Source organism: Wyeomyia smithii, chromosome 2 (assembly GCF_029784165.1).
Source record: "Wyeomyia smithii strain HCP4-BCI-WySm-NY-G18 chromosome 2, ASM2978416v1, whole genome shotgun sequence".
Classification (NCBI taxonomy): domain Eukaryota; kingdom Metazoa; phylum Arthropoda; class Insecta; order Diptera; family Culicidae; genus Wyeomyia; species Wyeomyia smithii.
Genome location: NC_073695.1, coordinates 210,963,053 through 210,982,168, shown reverse-complemented (window position 1 = coordinate 210,982,168; position 19,116 = coordinate 210,963,053). Strand labels below are relative to the sequence as shown.

The 19,116-nt window shown below is 36.2% G+C and overlaps 1 protein-coding gene across 10 annotated transcripts in view; it reads right to left on the bottom strand.

The window, feature by feature from the left end:
* Positions 1 to 19,116, bottom strand: part of LOC129723111 (transcription factor collier) — a 148,134-nt gene that overhangs the window by 113,744 nt on the left and 15,274 nt on the right. For all 10 annotated transcript variants that reach the window (XM_055677081.1, XM_055677082.1, XM_055677085.1 and 7 more), the window contains exons 2-3: positions 6,567 to 6,720; positions 6,424 to 6,487 (exon numbers count right to left, since the gene is read on the bottom strand). In XM_055677081.1, coding sequence (XP_055533056.1) covers positions 6,424 to 6,487; positions 6,567 to 6,720 — 218 coding nt within the window. The remainder of the gene's footprint in view (positions 1 to 6,423; positions 6,488 to 6,566; positions 6,721 to 19,116) is intronic.

Sequence of the window (19,116 nt, the reverse complement as noted above, 5' to 3'; positions counted from 1 at the left end):
ATTGTATTTTACGTTATTTTACTATATATATATTTGACGGTAAAACTTTAGCACCATTGAATTGTAAATTCCTGATTCTATTAAACGTAATATTTTTAGTTCTTTCCCTTTGTATATCCTAACAAAAGTCAGTAACAGTTTGGCTTACCCATATTAGATTAGGTAAATTACAAATAAGCTGTTTGAGCCTTTTTCGTTGAATGTTATATTTGAGCTCCAAGCATTGAACATTTGACGTTTCATCTTATTTAATTTTAATTTCCTGTGTTCTTTTCTCTTCTCTCTGGCCATCAAATGTTGTATAGCCGATTTATTCTGTCGTGTTCATTCGAAGTTCCTTCAATTGCGTTTTTTTTTTCTCTAAATACATATAAAAGCTCCATATTCATCCAAAGATGATAATATTTTGGGTTTTCACTGCAGCAAAGTCCTAAAATTTTATCCAGACAGTAAAAACAATACGCACAGTAAACACACTACTGAGCAAGATCGCGCCAAATGACCGATGGTCGAATATCGATCATTTTTGATTTGAATGAAACTTTGCACACGTATTTGGCTTAGCAAACTGAGCATTTTTCACAGATGGAGAGATTTTTTACACCCATGAGTTACTTTCTAAAAGGGCGTATGCCTTTTGGTATAGGTTTTATTCGAAGCGTTGTAGCCCAGAAACCTTTGGTTGTTCAGAAAAACTGTCTGAGTATGAGTTGTAGGGAATTAAAAATGCACCATAAAAAAAATATACACTGTATAAAAAAATTTTTTTTTGACCAAAAAAAAAATTAAAAATAAACATTAAATTTCATTTAAAAAAAAAAAGAGTTGATTTTTTTTTAATTTTTTAAAGAAACTTGACGTTAATATGCAACTTTAAAAAAAAGTTCAGGATGGAGAAATGAAAAATATTTTTTTTGTGGTAGATAAATTTTTTTATGAAAATTCTAGTTCAAACATTTTTCAAAATATTTGTATTCTGATGATTTTAAAAGATGCAGACAGTCATTTTGAATCAAAAAGCTCTTGGTAGTATTCATTCTAAAGGCATTGGTTTTCGAGTTATTTTTAATTTAAGCTCGAAAAATTATTATTATTTCGGAAAATACACGTTTTTCTTAATTTGTCCATGGTTCTCCAGCAAAAACCATACGTTCATTGGAATGCTTGATCAAAAATATACAATTCATTCTTTGACAACAAAACGATTGGATAAATAACTCAAGCGCTAAACCTTAGCCTACCTACACGTTCCCCCTTGTCGAATGTTTTATAAAAAAACTAGCTGACCCGGCAAACTTCGTCTCGCCCATTTTTGTGTTTAATTTAATAATTTTCAACATTCCAAATTCATTGATTCTTTGCGATTTGTTTATAGTCTAAAAATGCACGTCAAATCAGCCATAGGATATGATCAAAGTCAAAAGGCAAATCGTTAAAAATGATTGGTTTTATCGGAATGACAACATCCTCGACTTTTGGCTTCTATTCTGAAAATATTCATATTGAGTGGTATTCGATCATTTTCAGCTGTTTTTCTGGCATCAATCTGATTCCGCAAATACCCATATTGGGTGGTGTTCAGTAATTTTGTTGTTTTCCAGAAACTAAAAGTAGTCATCTTTGAATTCTAAATAGTGTCCAGGGTCAATGCTTGGCTTCTATGCATCATCTCGATTACGAAAATATTTATACAGTCATACCTCGATATAAGGCAACCTCGATATAAGGCAACCTCGATATAACGTTACTCGATATAACGTAACTTTTACCTCGATATAACGTAACTTTGAAAATGTATTGGAATTGAAAATAAATGATACAGCAGCTGTTTTTGGGGTATTATTAGCTTCGAAAAAATGTTTGTAGTAAGTTTTAAAATTAATGAAACTAATGGGAAAATTGCCCTTAATGGGCATAAGAAAGGTTTAAAAATACTAATAGGTAATGGAAAATAGGTTTTCACGCATCCTTCAGTAACAATTCACAGTCTTTGCTTGTTGAAATTTTCTCTAAATGGGCATAAGAAAGGTTAAAAAATACTGATAGGTGATGGGAAAAAGGTTTTCGCGCATCTTTGAGTAACCTGTGTATCAATTATAAAAAAATTATTTTTGCTTCTGAAAATATTTCTAAATGAGCATAAGAAAGGTTTAAAAATACTGATAGGTGACGGAAAATGGGTTTCGCGCATTTTTGAGTAACCATTAACATTCTTGCATAAATTTATGAAAAAAATTTTGTTTCGATATAACGTAACTCGATATAACATAACGAAAATAAAAATAAAGTTGCCTTATATCGAGGTATGACTGTATTAAGCAATATCCGGTCTTTTTCGGCAGTTTTTCCGAATCCGGGAGTCGCTATATTGGATATCAAAATGGAATTTGGAGACAAATTCTGGCCCCTGGGCGTCATTCTGGTTTAAGAAACACCCATATTGGGTTGTATTTGGTTATTTCGGGTGTTTTTCAAAAACCGGAAGTTGCCATCTTACAATTCAAAATGTTGTCTGAGGTCGAATTGTAGCTTCAGAGCACCATTGCGATTCCGGAAATACCCATATTAGAAACCGGAAGTTTTCACCTTAAATTTATAAATGGCGTATGGAGTCGAGTTTTGACTCCTGTGCATCGACCCGATCATTGTAGGCTGTTTTATGGGAGACCTGCCTCCCCTTCCAGAGTACGGAGGAGTATCAAACCACCATAGAAGTTTATGTTTGATTTGTATGAGAGCCCTCGTATCGAGAAAAAAGAGCGGTGTTGAAACACCATTAAAATATTTTTAGCCCCCAAAAACCTCCACATGCTAAATTTGGTTCCATTTACTCGATTAGTTTTGGAGATGTGAAAAAATTTTAGTTTCATTTATAGGAAACTTCACCCTTCCAGAAGAAGGAGGTATGTTAAACTATTATGGACATATTTGTAACCCCTGAAAATATTCACCTGTAGAATTTGCTTCCATTTTATTTGTTAGTTCTCGAGATGTGCAGAAATTTGAGTTTCATTTCTATGGAACCCCTCCCTTCCAGAAAAGGAAGTGATCCCGAACTATCTTAGTCACCTTTCTCGGCCCATAAAACCCCTGTACACAAAATTTCACGCCGATCGGTTTAGTCGTTTCCAGTTGTTGGATCAGACAGACAGACAGAGCTGCATTTTTTTATGTTTAGATAGTTGAACCGATCACCGTGACGGTAGCCACCAGTCGAGCGTGATTCTATTTGTATTTAATTTTCGGTGGTAGCTTTTTAAGGATGATCACAAAATAACTGCCGAGAGTCACCTATTTTAAATTGCTGTCATACTATTGTTGTTCATTGCGCCTTTTGCGATCTCATTTCTTCGTTGTATGGAAATTCTATTTTTGTGAATTCCACCATTTTCCTCTAAATTTTATTAGTTTTCTCGCCGTAACAATTTGCCTTGGATGAAGACGAACACAACAAAACAAAGCCAGCTCAAATCAGACGCTCCGTTGTAAAGTTATGGCCGGTCGCACATATATGTAACTTTATTTTATATATAAGATATGTTTGTCGTGCAACACTACCTACTTGTTTACTAATAATAACTGTTTGTAAAGTACGCAACCAATAACTACTGCGTTACCTATAATCTCTGTTTTCGTATATAAATACGATTGCACTACTCCAGATGTGTTAGTAACAGTTTGTATTTTGTGAAGATGAATAAAGTGAAAATGGAATACACCAAGCCCAAATGCTGTAAACGCTTCCCTGATCATCGGTGCTCATCAAGCTTACGCAAATTTAACGAAAACGTTATTGCAAAATTTAAAATATTGAACAGTCAAGCTCATTTTAATACGTCTTTCTCAATCTGTGATTCGTGTAGTTATTGGAATGATAGTCAAGCCACCATTCATCCCTTCGTTGTTTACTATTCAGAATCTGGAACACTTAAGAATACCAGTTTCATCATAATATCGGAAGTACTCCATCATGATACTGTTGCGGTTCAGGTGTTCATTGCCAAATTAATGAGTTTTTTGAAAACAACAATAGAGTTGAAAAAAGCGATATTAATGTCTGATCGAGCTGCCTCACAATATAAAAAAAGGAAAAACTTTGCAAGTCTTTGCAAGTTCAAAACAAAACATAACGTCGATGCAGAGTGGCATTTTTTGCGACTTCTCATGGCAAAGGCCCATGCGATGCAATTGGTGGCATATTAAAACGAATGGCAGGAAATGCAAGTTTAGCTAAAGAACATGAACATCCCATTACAAGCGCAAAAGAATTGTATGATTGGTCTAATCAGGAAAGTAATAAAAATTCATCAAAAATGTCAGGTAGTTGGGTATCATATGAAGAATATTAACAAGGAGTAACAGAATGGAGCAAAATTTTCAAAAAATCTATAACAATAGATGCCACACAAAAGTATTACTCTTTTGTTCCGATTTCAGAAAATAAGATACAAACGAAGCTGTTTTCAAAAGATGACGAATCATTTACTTATGATGTATATAAAATATAAGGTGAAACTAGTTCTGTAAAGTATCTATGTCATACAAAAATATGTTCCTAAGATAATCAAACTCGAAAATAAATATTTGATTCTTATATATATTTATATCACTTAGAACATCTAACTCTTTTCTTGAGAACCGTTCGCCCAATCGTTTTGTTGTCAAAGAATGAACTGTATATTTTTGATCAAGCATTCCAATGAACGTATGGTTTTTGCTGGAGAACCATGGACAAATTAAGAAAAACGTGTATTTTCCTAAATAGTTATAATTTTTCGAGCTTAAATTAGAAATAACTCGAAAACCAATGCCTTTAAAATGTTTACTACCAAGAGCTTTTTAATTCAAAATGACTCTCTGCATCTTTTAAAATCATCAGAATACAAATATTTTGAAAAATGTTTGAATTAGAATTTTCAAAAAAAAAAGTAATCTACCATAAAAAAAGTATTTTTCATTTCTCCATCCTGGAATTTTTTTAGAAGTCGCGTATTAACGTCAATTTTCTTAAAAAAAAATAAAAAAAAATCAACTCTTTTTTTTTTTAAATTGAAATTTAATGTTTATTTTTAATTTTTTTTTATCAAAAAAATTTTTTTTGTACAGTGTATATTTTTTTTATGGTGCATTTTTAATTCCCTACAACTCATACTCAGACAGTTTTTCTATACAACCAACGGTTTCTGGGCTACAATGTTTCGAATAAAAGTTATGCCAAAAGGCATACACCCTTTTAGAATGTAACTCATGGGTGTAAAAAATCTCTCTACCTGTGAAAAATGCTTAGTTTGCTAAGCCAAATACGTGTGCAAAGTTTCATTCAAATCAAAAATGGATTTGAAATGATTTTGCTCTACTGTTCTTTCCCAAGTTTTATTTGAAAAAAAATAGAAGATTTTTCTTACTTCTAATTTCAGTTTTTAATGTAAAATTGATTGTAGTTTATGACGGTATTTTTATGCTCTTACAAACTGTTATGAATATAAGACGTTTAGGTCTACTATGCAATTAGAAGCAACTTTTTTCGCTTTGCACAAGCACAACTGGATTAGCACAGTAAGGAATGGGGAAAATTTTTCGGCCTTACCTTCTTGACCACCACTTTTCCCGATGGGAAAGGTGAACAATGAAAGAAAATCGGCTGGACACCTTTTTGAAAATTTTCATCCGGTTCGAGAGCTTTGTGGTAACAAAAGGGTTCGCAAGGAACGGGGTAATTGTTTTCGGCTGATTTATTATAAAATTTGTTTATCTTTTCCATATGGGTGCCTGCAGTATACGCTTTTATTGTTGTCTAATATCGGTGGCTAGGAGGAGTCCGAACAAAAGAATCCCCTCTGGCAAGTTGCCTGCTGGACTGTTTGCACCGTAATCACAGAGAATGAGAAGGATTATTTACAGAATTTATCACAACATTTCGCAGAACATTGTTCAGCGTGAACTTTTTAAAGAGTAAAGTACGTATGAGAAGGACACCAACTTTAAGTAGGACATGTTACTAGAACTGATTAATGATATGCAAATCGGAACAGCACAAATGATTATGCACTTGCACTTGGAATTGCTACAACATATCGCACATTTTTTCCCTCATATTGTTGACTTCGCTCATTGTTCGTGTTCAGTGTGTATCTTCTTTACAAGTACCGCATTTAAGTATTCACACCATAGAGCAAACCAAGCGCGGCATATGCTAATTAAATGGTTCGGAGCCTGGAAGTTACCTGGTCCTATCGAAGAACGAAGCGAAGCTTCTTATTTGCATAAATTATGCAGGACAAACTGCTGATAATTAAAACTTTACCCACACCAGCTGGTCCGAGTACATTACTCGGGAATGCTTGACAATTTTCCCAGCTTGTAAAATCAGGATGTGTGTCCTTTGCCACTATACGATTCGGCTATGATTAGCATTTTACTTACCGTTAGTGTATAACAGCTGCAGCCGGTACTGGATGCCGTTGTTAGTCTTTTGGCCATCAGATTCCTGTAATTATGAGTAAATTAGTTGTGGTTAGAATCGTACCTACTGGTAGTAAATTGGTTACTAACTACGAACTGCTTACCTGATCCTTTTCGATGAAACCGATAAACGCCGTCCGTTCGATTTCGATCGGTTGTCCGGCTCGATCATACAACGCCACAACGAAGTGGAAGAAGTTGGACTTTCGCAGGTTGCTTGGCGGCTGCTTTTCAAAGTGGGCCCTTCCGATACCCAAGCTGTCAAGTGAAGAAAGAGAAAACGAACAAATATGAATTTGAAACAATATTTCGACATGCTTAGTTACGGTAAATTATTATCAACTAAGCAGCAAGTCAATCGATTTTACTTGACCACCAATTCGGAGTTGTAAAATGTTATTCAACCATTTTGCATTTTGCGTTTAACACCTCTGTCGGACGCAGCCTAGTAGGGAAGTTTTCGACGCCCTTAGCTAGCGCATTCATTGCACGAACGGTGGCTTTGGGCAAAACTAAGGAGTAGAACGGTAACCAACCAGCGAGCAGTCAGTGCATAATCGTACGACGGAACTCAACCGGTTGAGAATTACGAGCCGCACGCCGCCGTGGGGCAGCGACGATATGCTAAAGGTGGTCCCCGGGGAGATCCAATAGCAGAAGCGGCGACCAACAGATGACCGGGCGACGAGTAAAATTGTCTCGCTTGATATCGTCGTTTCGGTGGACTACTGGACGTCGTTGGTGGTAACCGTGCGTGGTAGTTACTTCGACCAGGAAATAAAAATTAATATATTGCTCACAAAGTTTCATGATGTTTGAAAATTTCAAGGCCAAACACGGTATTGAGCAATATTTTAATTTATGAACTGGACCACGTAACGTTCGCACCATGCATAACGTACTTTATCGGGAACAAATATAACCGTTTAAGATAGTGAATGCTCAGTATCGATGGACGATTGCTTTCGGCCTACCATCTATTGGCAGCAGGCAAGCAGCAGGGGAGCACATGTGACGATTTCGGAAAACGCCGTTTAGCTGTTCTACCCGGTTAATCGGATAAGAGGAGTAGTATTGCTTTCAAGGTCGTCACAGCCGCAATCCAATGACAGCGTGACGTCAGCGAAATGTTTTGGGCGGCCGGCCCCGATATGCGGCATCTGGTTTTATTTTGATGCATAGTCAAAAATGATAATTGAAGCAAGCTGATCCAGTGATATTCTCATGAACGGTAGTTCTCTGTTCGTGTGAGTCTGTAAACATGTTGGTTTTGCTGATTTTGGCAGCTACAATTATCAGTATAATGTTTGTCAGTACAATCGAACCTAAACTACTCGAGTTTTTTTTATTCAGTTGACTGGATTGACTCCATCAAAGCTTATGATGATATATGAAATTTGGTGATTAGAGGTCACTCAACAACTAGAATGGCATAAAATTGTTTTTGTAATGAAATAGACCATCACACTGAATCTTTTTAAATTCACTTTTTTGATACATTTGTTTACGTTTTGGACTTCGTGCTTTTTCTTGTGAAACAATCCTGTGCGTAATAGTTCTTAGCTGAGAGATCTTAGTAGACTGGCACCTCATATACAACGTTTGAAGAGAATTTGGTCACAATTTAAATAATAATCTCAAAATAATCTATTAAAATCATGCTTCGCCCATAGATAGACAAAGAAGCCACTAATTGTTAAAGACAGATGCGTGACATCCCCGTGCGATGGTCTATTGGCCCAAAACTTTTTAAGGTGAAACAAGCCTTCGTATTCAGCATGATCGTTGACACTACTACATCTTTACATTCGTATGTGATGAACATAGAAAAGATGAAAGAATTACGATGTTCAATGGCATTCTTTCATGTAGTATTAATTGACAATATTCTTTATACCACCTGCTATTTAAAAAAATTGAAGCGCTGAATGAAACTGAGTGAAAATCCCTTTTTTGTTTAGTTAAACGCGGCATATTAATACTGACAGAACCAATAAAAGCACATTACTTCTCAACTAAAAACACATCCTTTAAATATAAACTATCTCCTCTGATAGTGCTGGCAAAAATGAAGCACAGCTTGACACACGCAGTTGAGCTGAAAAGAGAAAAAAAAACTCAAAAAACCTTGATTCCACGACGTGTTATACTTTCGATTTTTGATTGATTTATCTTATATAACTATACAGAGTTCAAACTATTACAATACTCGTACGCACTGGAATTTGTGAAAAGTATTCCAGTGTCATCATCGTAGAATAGTAAACGAAGGCTGGAGGAAAAACTAGTGGTGTGGAAAACAGCAGTGTAATTAAATTTTAATGGTTTTAAACTTAGAATTGGGGGATATGCGGTGAATAAAAAGTAACATGTAGTGAAACGAACGATTCAAGATATTTTATAAGGTATTTCCGAAATGTGTTAGCTTGCATGAGGAAACCCCATCCCATTTTTCATAAAAAATTTCGTCAACATTATTTGAAAAATGTTCAATGTTTTAACTCTGGGAGCACCTATGATATTATTTAATTTTGATGCATTACGATGCAACTGAAAAAAAAAACGAAAGACTGTAGAAGAAAGTATAGTTATTATATAAAAATAGAAAAAGATAGATAGGTTTTGGAAACTCAACCGACTCGTTGAATAAGGGTTTGAAAATAAAACTGATTTTTACAGAGAAAATTCACAGGAATGGTTAAAAAGATATAATCTTTCTAGGGCAGCTATTTCGAGCTTCGGGGCAGCATTTTTTCGCTTTTGTCGACCAGTGTAATCGTGCCGTGAAAAAAAGTGGGAAAAAATTCTTTCATCTGAAAAAAGAGAGAATACGATAAAGCAGGTCAACTGACATCTCGAAATCCAAAAATAAAAATTTAGTTTGGGGTTTTTCTGAGCGGTCATTTGAATATGTTTTTCTTTTCTTTTCCTGTACGTTTTTCTTCCAAAAAATCTGTGCTTCAAACGTCTAAAATTGCATTTAAAATTTTTTCGGCATTTTTCACTATTTCTTAATAATTTTTAATCGAAATTTCCCGAGTTAAAATGTTATCTATAAAAAGTATATCAACTTTGATAACGGACATCAAAGAACTGAATCTCGAAGAAATCGCGTTTGAAGTATCAAGCAGGGTCTGATAAAGTCATTTTCAATGAAAATCGTCAGGCGATAGTGACGCTGTTAACCTTCGCTTTCAATTGTAAATCATTTGTTTTATTTTCAAGCACCTGTTGGGGCACATGAAAGCTACTCGAACGCAGATGCATTGATTTTGATAGAGCTGAAAGGCTCTAAAAAAATTGATTTTCTACTAAAAGTGAAGGCAAACAGCGTCACTATCACCAAATATATTAAATACCAATATAGTTCACTTACGTGAAATTATGAAGACAAATTGAAAATGACAGAAGCGTTAGTCACCTTTTCGACCGCTAGGTGCGCCACTTCTGTTTTTGTTCTACACGACATGCGAAATAGAGTAACTTTTGACAATAATATTACCCTGATGGGTACACTGAAAAAAATTCACATTTTATTGTGAAGTGAACTCGGCCGAATATTTAATAATAATAAAGTTCACCTATGCATAAGGCAATCCATGGGTGGTGTTCCACGGTTTGTACGTTTGTCGACCTCCGACAATATTTTGAGTTGTAAAATGGCGACTTCCGGTGACTGGGAAACTGCCGAAAATGACCAAATACCACCTAATATGGGTGTTTTTTTTTAACCAGAATGACGCTCAGAGGCCAGAAATTGTCTCGAAATGCCAGTTTGAAATCCAAGATGGCGACTTCCGGTTTTTGAAAAATCAGACAAAATTTTGAATTGTAAGATGGCGACTTCCAGTGATTGGAAAAAAGAGGAAAATGACCAAATACCACCAATATGGATGTTTCTTTAACTAGAATGACGCTCAGAGGCCAGAAATTGTCTCTGAATACCATTTTGAAATCCAAGATGGCGACTTCCGGTTTCCGAGAAACAGCGAGATATGACCAAATACCATCCAATATGGGTATTTCCGAAATCGTGATGATGCACTGAAACCACAAATCGACCTCAGACAACATTTTGAGTAGTAAAATGGCGACTTTTGGTGACTGGAAAACTGCCGAAAATGACCCAAATACAACCAAATATGGGTGTTTCTTTAACCAGAATGATGCTCAGAGGCCAGAAATTGTCTCCAAATGCCATTTTGAAATCCAATATGGCGACTTCCGGTTCCGAAACAACAGTGGCAAAAGACCAAATAACACTCATTATGGGTATTTCCGGGATTGTTATGATGCACTGAAGCTACAAATCGACCTCAGATAACATTATGAATTGTAAAATGACGACTTCCGGTGAATGGGAAACTGCCGAAAATAACCAAATAACATCCAATATGGGTATTTCTTCAACCGGCCGATTTCCATCCAATATGAGATGTTTCGATACCAGAATGATACACAGGAGCTAGAATCGACCACAGACAACATTTTGAATTCTAAGATGGTGACTTCCGGTTTCTGTAGAACAGCCGAAAATGACTAAATAACACCTATTATTGGTGTTTCTTTAACCAGAATGACGCTCAGGGGCCAGAAATTGTCTCCAAAAAAAATAGCCTAAAGGGACCAAATACTACCCAATATGAGAGTTACTTCAACCAGAATGATGCATGGAGCTAAAAATTGACCTCAGACACCATTTTGAATTGTAAGATGGCAACTTCAGGGAAACAGCCGAATACTACTGCATATGAATATTTCCGTAATCGAAATAATGTAAAGAAGCCAAGCATTGACCCTGGACACCATATTGCATTCGAAGATGACCACTTTCAGTTTCTGGAAAACAACGAAAATAACTGAATACCACCCGATATGAGTGTTTTCGGAATAGAGGTGATGTACTAAAGGCAAAAGTCGAGGATGTTGTCATTCCGATAAAACCAATAATTTCAAACGATATAAACAAATCGCAAGAAATCAATGAATTTGGAATGTTGAAAATTATTGAATTAAACACAAAAATAGGCGGGACGAAGTTTGCCGGGTCAGCTAGTAAATACATAAATATGCTGGTTAAAGCAAAGCTGCAAGTGATGAATACGAAGATTAAAACTCGAGAGCAAAAAATTCGGAGGGATAAAAAAAAAAACAAAAAATACTTTCAAAACGAAGAAAACTAAACATTAAATAATAGGTTTTGCATAACAGTTGTTATCACTAATTATGTTTGTTTTGTTGAATATCTTTTATATATAATATAATAAAGCTTTTAAACCAATTACAACATGATATGTATCCATACTTAAATTGTTAAATTGATAGAACATTCAAGTGTTATCTAAGCTAAAAGTTGCACAACAACCATATACGACTATTGACAACCACTGTGCGGTTTCTCCTTTTATCTTTTTCACGAGGTAATTGAAATATTCATTTAATTGTACACTTCGTGGCCTGATTATTGAGCTTGAGCTTGACGGCCGCACATTTCGTAGTTGCTTCCCGTGATGGATCTGAGCTAGTGAAGTTACACAGGGAACCACGTATATAGCAACTTGGGATTAGTTTACCATTTACACGTCGTGGCCTGATTATTTGAATATTTCTTCTTCGTGCCTCGATAAGCTACATCTATTATATTATCAATATTTAACTCCCGGAATGGCGTTAGTTTTACATACAAACAATATACGCACGAAATCTGCAACATATTTTTTTCTGTGAAAGTATGAAATTGAGTCAACTAAATCTAAAATTGAGTAAATTCAGTTTCGTGTGTGAGAATGTCACACGCTCACAGAAATTCAACAACAATGCACAGTGGTACAGTAAGGCAATGTAGGCGGACACGAGTTTTTCGATGCGATTTTGTGGTTTTAGAGTAAAAATTTTTTCTAAGAACTTGTTTCTTATATTTAGTCTATTTTTTATGTGCAAATGGAAATTAGGGTGGTCCTGAAATCGACTAAATGAAAAAACTAACTTTTTATTTGCATAAATAAATGTATACATTCATCGGAACAGTTGTAGATCAACTAATTTTAAGCAACTTTCGGTATTTCTTCACAATATTTATACAATATTTGTTCTATCAAATGATACCAAAAATATTATTTATGTTTGCCCTAAACGGAGACATCAATATATCAAAAGGGCCTATTTTTAAAATAGAAATAGTGGAAACTCTTCATCTGTATAATATATCGACAATGTTTTTTCGTCAAAATTGGCGTATTTTTGATAAAGTTACCGAAGAAAACTTTGTTTTTAATTTGAATTGAAAAAATAGAGCGAAAAGACTGTTTTTGGAAACCAAATTTCATGTCTACAAAAAAGTTTTTTACAAAGTTACTTAGAATTAGTTGGTCTACAAGTTTGCCAAAGAATGTTTTATTTCGTTGATTTTAGGACCACCCTAATTTTCATTCGCACATGAATCGAGGACTATGTATAAGAAACAACTTTTTACAAAAACTATGGCTTTAAACCGCAAACCAAAATCGCAACGAAAAGCCTATGTCCGCCTAAATTGCCTTACTGTACCACTGTGCAATGAGTTTAGTTACCTTTTTCACCACAAGAGGGGGTGTTCCCTGTCTGTCTTCACCGGAATATATGGGAAATTCGAGAGTGAACTATATTGTTATTTTAAGATATTTGCTATCACCTAACGTTTTTAAGCGCTGACGAAGATAGGAAGCATGCATACAATACGTTAGCATATAGAGAGGACAAGGAGCTGAGAAAATTTTAACGATATGTGACAAAAAAAGGAGGTGGAGATTGAAGTTAAGTACGTCACATGAAAAAATACTTGAAAATTAACTTTTTTACTTTTACTTGTCTTCCAAAGAGATTTTTGCCACCACCAATACCAGTTTCACAGTGCTGCGTACTATATCCAAACCTGCAAAAACGTGATCGAAATTATTTTAAGCTAAAAAAAAAAAAATTTTGAGTCGTAGTGTTTTCAACAAAGTTGTTACAATAATCAGCCTCTATGTTATAGACGTGGCAATTTCTTGATTAACCCGAATCCGGATTCGAATTTAACTTTTCTTTTTTTTGGTATATAAATATCCACTTTGTTCGGAAAAGTTGTAGCATATTTTAAAAGAAACAACTTGTAGATATATGTTAGTCAAATTACATGAATAATCGTCAATAACCAAAGAAATATGGAAGATAAAAATGAAATTTGTTTGACGAAGTTGTTTGTTTCGCTATAGCAAACAACATAGTAGAACAATGAAAAATTGTAGTAAATCTGTACTAAATGTTATATTGAAAAAAAAAAAGAATCGTAGTGGCAACCTGTAGAAAATTCCACAAAAGTCCATTAATTCAGGTAGATACAAGTATGGTGTCTTTGACAAAGTTGTTTCTTATACAATGTGCTACAACTTTACCAAACAAAGTGAATCCAGCCTTCCACGAGTGGTAATGGCGGACAGTACACGCAGCCCACTTTAACGTTTTCTGTAGGTCAGATCATTTTCAATCGCAGTAAGGAGCCGTTCCTCAACCACGTGGTTATGTTTTGATCACTTTTTATACCCATCGGTTCCCCCCCCCCCCCGTGGTGGCCAACCCCCCACCCCCTTGCGTCTTTTCATTTCTCAAATGCCAAAAATTTACTTAAATTTTTACATTTTTATTATTAAACTTTCTAGTACATTCTATATTTCTATAATGCAAATGCTTCATTCTTGACTTGGTGGCAACAATGAATTATAAGTCAGGAATAAAGACCACGTGGTCATTTCGTTGACCCCCCCCCATTCCCGTGCGTGATCTTTTGACAACCACCCCCGTCCCCCTTTTTATGACCACGTGGTTTAGGATCGGCTCCTAACAGAGTAGAAAATATAATAACGTCGTAGCATAGCGTAGCAACTTTGAAAAATAATGGGCGTTTTTTTCTTTTAATTTCGTCGTACGCATGCGTGGATCAAAATAAACAAAACTGTTTATGAAAGTTGCTTTTCTACGTTGCAAGTTTTTAATGTTTTTCACTCCGTTACTGCGATTGAAAACTACCCGACCTACAGGAAACGTCAAAATGAGCTGCGTGCACTGTCCGCCATTACCGCTCGTGGAAAGCTGGATATGCGTATGCAAAATATGCAAAAATGAAAAAAGTAAAATTCGCTTCTAACTGTAAATAAATAATGGATCAACAGGAAACAGAGTGTGCGCTGTACAGTAGGTACACAAATCGACTTTACAAAATTACCGTTCACACAGCTAAATTTTATAGTATTACATTTTCAGAAAATTTGAAACGGTGAAAATCAAATGAACACTTCTTCACTGCTACTAACGGATGACTTCATATTCTCTTCTACAAATACTGCTCCTTATTACGGGAGTCACTCCACGGTGAAATATATTTCACTATCATGCTCACTTCACTTTTTAAGGCATACTCCGATTCTATCTAAAGTGAGGTGACAAAAATTAGCTCCGTGAAGTGAGGTTGTCAGTGAAGTAAAAATGAGAATAGGGCAAGTGAATTGAATTTCCCATCTCAAAAAATTCTAAGTCTTTGAAACTCGTTTTTTTCGTTTTTTTTTCGAGATAACATCAGATCTCAAAGTTTTATGCTTTTCCAAGACATTTGAAGTCTGAGTCAATTTACTTTCATCAACCGCAATATCATTTTTGCCATTTACTTCTTGCAATAAGTTTTCGTTGAAAATTAGAAAATTGATCTGTTTCTGATTCGTCTTGTTACTGAAAAATAGATCCAATATATTTCATCATTAGCTCACAAATCAATCGATTTTTAAGACTTATCTATCTTCGTGAAATGATTTCACCGTTAAAAATGGTAGTGAAATATTTCCACGCGAAACGTCACTTTTTTCGTATTCACTTTAGGAAAATGAGAATCATAATAACCCAGATCTCACAGCAGAGGTCACTTGTGATGTTTTTCTCACTTACGTGAGTCCGTCCGTGGCTGTATTCACTGCAATCTAATTTCGGTGAAGGATGAGAGAATGAACATTGCATGATAGTGAAATATAGTGAAATATTTCATTGTCATGGTAACATTAACGTTTGTGGAGGCTGTTTTTCACTTTAATGCAAAAGCTTTGAAAATTTTTAACCTCGATGAGGATAGATTACTAGTTTATTTGGTTATTCTCTTTTTTTTGTTCACACAACATTTATTTGACACGGTGGTTATTCTTTTCAACTTAAGTTGTACAATGGTGAACTGGAAAATTGAATTGCAGCCTAACTAGCTGACAAGATACGCTAACACTTTCGGAATAGACTCAAGAGCATAGGTAATTCCACTAGCGAATCAAGGTAAAAATCAAGAAAAAATAGAAACGTCAGGTCAAATCCATGAACATTGGAAAACTGATGAACGCTTAACGACAAGAATCGTAAAGTTATTACTCAACAATACGCCAGTAAAATATGCTATAAGAATCTTAGAAGCGGGTTGATGTGTTTCCCAAAATTTACTGTTTAAGAACTAAATAAATTAACCCTCTAGTGCCCAAGTTAATTTTCAGACGGACTTCGTAAAAATCATTGTGAATCTTTATAAACATTTCTCAAGTATTGATTAAAGCTTTTCAGAAGTGTAACTGATGACCGTCTAAAGGCGGCACTGGGTACTAGAGGGTTAAAGAAGTAGTTCTGAAAAACAGCTCGAATGGGTTGAAAATAGAATATTTGGTTATTGTTCTAAGCATTATTTCCAACTGAAATTACTATTTGGGAACAATCAAATTATTTTCACTATCCACCGTAAAAAAATTTTTGTAACTGTTGTTTCAAATTTCGGTCTAAATGAATGTCATTTATTTGTTTGGTCAAAATGCTTGTACTGGTTCATGTTTTTCCAAATCGTGTTTAACTAAATTTTACAAAACAAAAAACCTTAGAAGAATTACTTATAGCTCGCTTAGCAGTGTCCTCCACCGGAAGTTGCTCCATTTCACCGTGACATGATACAATAATTATAATCCAAACCCTTGCTAGGGATTCAACTAATGCAATGTGTCAAAGCTGGCACTCGGGAGCAGCCACTAGCCGTGAATTCCGGAACTCCGGAGGTGGCTAACACGGATGTCACATCTCCGCTGCACAAATCCCAACCCTCCTTCAGATTGTACAAGGACGATTGCGCCGGACTCTGATGTATGCCACAGAACATTAAAATGCAAACCAGTACAAATTTATTCAAAACGTATTCCAATAAAATTTCATCGAAATATTGATAATATCCTTCCGGCATCGAATGCATAAATTGGAGCAAGGCGTTCGGCGATGTTCCGTGCTGTTCAGTAGTGTGATATTGCGGCAACAGCAATCGCTATCGGAATGTTGGTCAATTTCCGTAACGGTTCTGCTTTTTCGGGAAACAACACTTCCAACACTATTGTGCCTCTGCTTCTAGCCAACTGCAAAGAGCGAACTACACTCTAGATATCGATAGACAGACAGACAGACAGACGGACAGACCGACCGACAGGAGGGTAACAGGAACGGGTGGACGACGGATGCACATATTGTATACGACTGGGTGATAGCGCTGCTGCCAAACGACAACCTGGAGGGTGCCAATAACTGCCCGCACTACACGTACGGTCCGAGAGTATAAAATTATAACCGTAATAAACAAAATATGAGCACCCGGGTCACACCACATCGCCAACCGGAGGTGAACTGGACATTCGCACGCACCTAGGGCCGTTCGGGAATCTGCGTGCATCTGAATCCGGTCGAATAGGCAATAATCCAAAACATTGTAGGAATAATCGTTAGTCTCTTCTCGTGTGGAGAGCATCCTGCTTTCGAATAACCGTCCCCATACCGAGGCCAAGATTGGGACCGGGTTGGACCTGCTTGTTCAAATTTAATTGGTTACTAATCAAATTTATTGTTTGATAAATTGAGCCAGCAAAAGGAAAACCTTCCCGATTCGGAAAATTCCAACCGCTAGGATCAATAATGTATGCCATCCTAGGAGAAAGGGTAAACCACAACCCGAATTGCTAACATTGTTGTTTACTGCGTTCAGTTCTAGGCCTAAAAATAACAAGAAGTCATAAAGCATTCGAACTTACTCTTTGCACTCGGAGACAAGTACTGCCAAAAAGGACAAAAGGGTGAATAATTCAATTTCTGCGGTCTAGTTGTTCGGGTTGTTCGAAGAAACTAATCTGCCCAGATTTCCAGAGGCTTACATGCGTCATGGGACGGGCGAAAAAAAGGCTCCACTCAATAGCTCACCAGGGTATTGTTGGTTTCGAGCTTCAAACTTGTCGTATTTTCTTCCGAGAAAGAATGCTGAAACAAATGCGCTTCACTGAGACCGGAACTGGCCTCCCCAACCAGGATTCGGCCGCGGCTGAATCCGTGAACTGAATGTGCGGTAATTCGGTTAAAGTGACACGCGTTTCGCGACATTAATTGGTGGCCCGATTGACAGGCTGGCGCCGATTGAACTCTGCCTAAATAGATTTGTTGCAAGCAGACTCTGCTGGCACTAAATGAGCTTGTACAAACACACACACATACGAATATGAGCTTCTAATTAGTGATGGCGGTAAATTTGCGCGTAATTTACGCTATTTCGGGCAGTGTTTCGATTTGCGCCCTCAGGAGCGCTTCAGTTCAGGCGGTCGAAATTAGCCGCCTAGGTTTGAAACTGTGGTTAATTAAAATCCACAACTTCTGGCCGCCTGGTGGTGAATTAAAATGATAGTGACGAGTGGGGTTCAATTGTGGATTAATTATATAACTGTTGACTGTCAGACTGATTGAACAAAACATACTATGAGTGGGAAATTAAGTGACACCAAAATTTAGACAAAAAAATCCATTCTTTCCACTACAAAAAATCTAACATTTCGGCCGGGGATATTTCCACTTCCTACTTGCAAAAATGGGAAATTTCTCCCAATGCTTCTAAAATTCAATTGATCATATTTCTTCCTAAGCCCAGAGCTTCTTTTTTAAGCTAAACAATAACCAAGTTATCAAGATGAAAAAGGTTATTTCAAATTGGTGAAGTAAATACTTGAAAAGACCAGCAATTCTTTATGCCGTACCGATCTGGTCAAACTATTTATTTTTTACAAGGAAGAAAACGTTTCAGAAGATAAAGAATAAAATTCTGAAAATTATTTTAAAGCGCCCTTCTTGGTTAATCTACTTATTTATGTAAAAAAAATGCAAAACGCTCACGTTATACCATACACCATACAGATAACGCTTTATTATTGCAACTATAATCTCGTGCGGAAAGACACCATCTAGCACATACTTATCACTTGCCGTCACAATCGAGTACGGGTCGACTGCTAGTTCGGAGCTAGTCGACACAATAATTAAGCCTTAATTAGTAGCATAATAAATTGACAAAATTGGTATCCACACGCATTAGAGGCCGTGCGTGTCACCGGTTAATACTCTGTCCGGTTTTTCGTCCCGTTTTTTTCCGCACACCGGAGCAAACCGAGCGGATCCTTTTATTCCGACCGACCGCACACACGCTAGGTCACATAATCATAATTATTCGGATTTCTTCCCTTCACCCTGGGCTCGATTGATACGGCCGGTGCGGGTTGGCGGGTTGTTGTGCAACCATAGTTGAGCTCCCACTACTGATCACAGCAATTC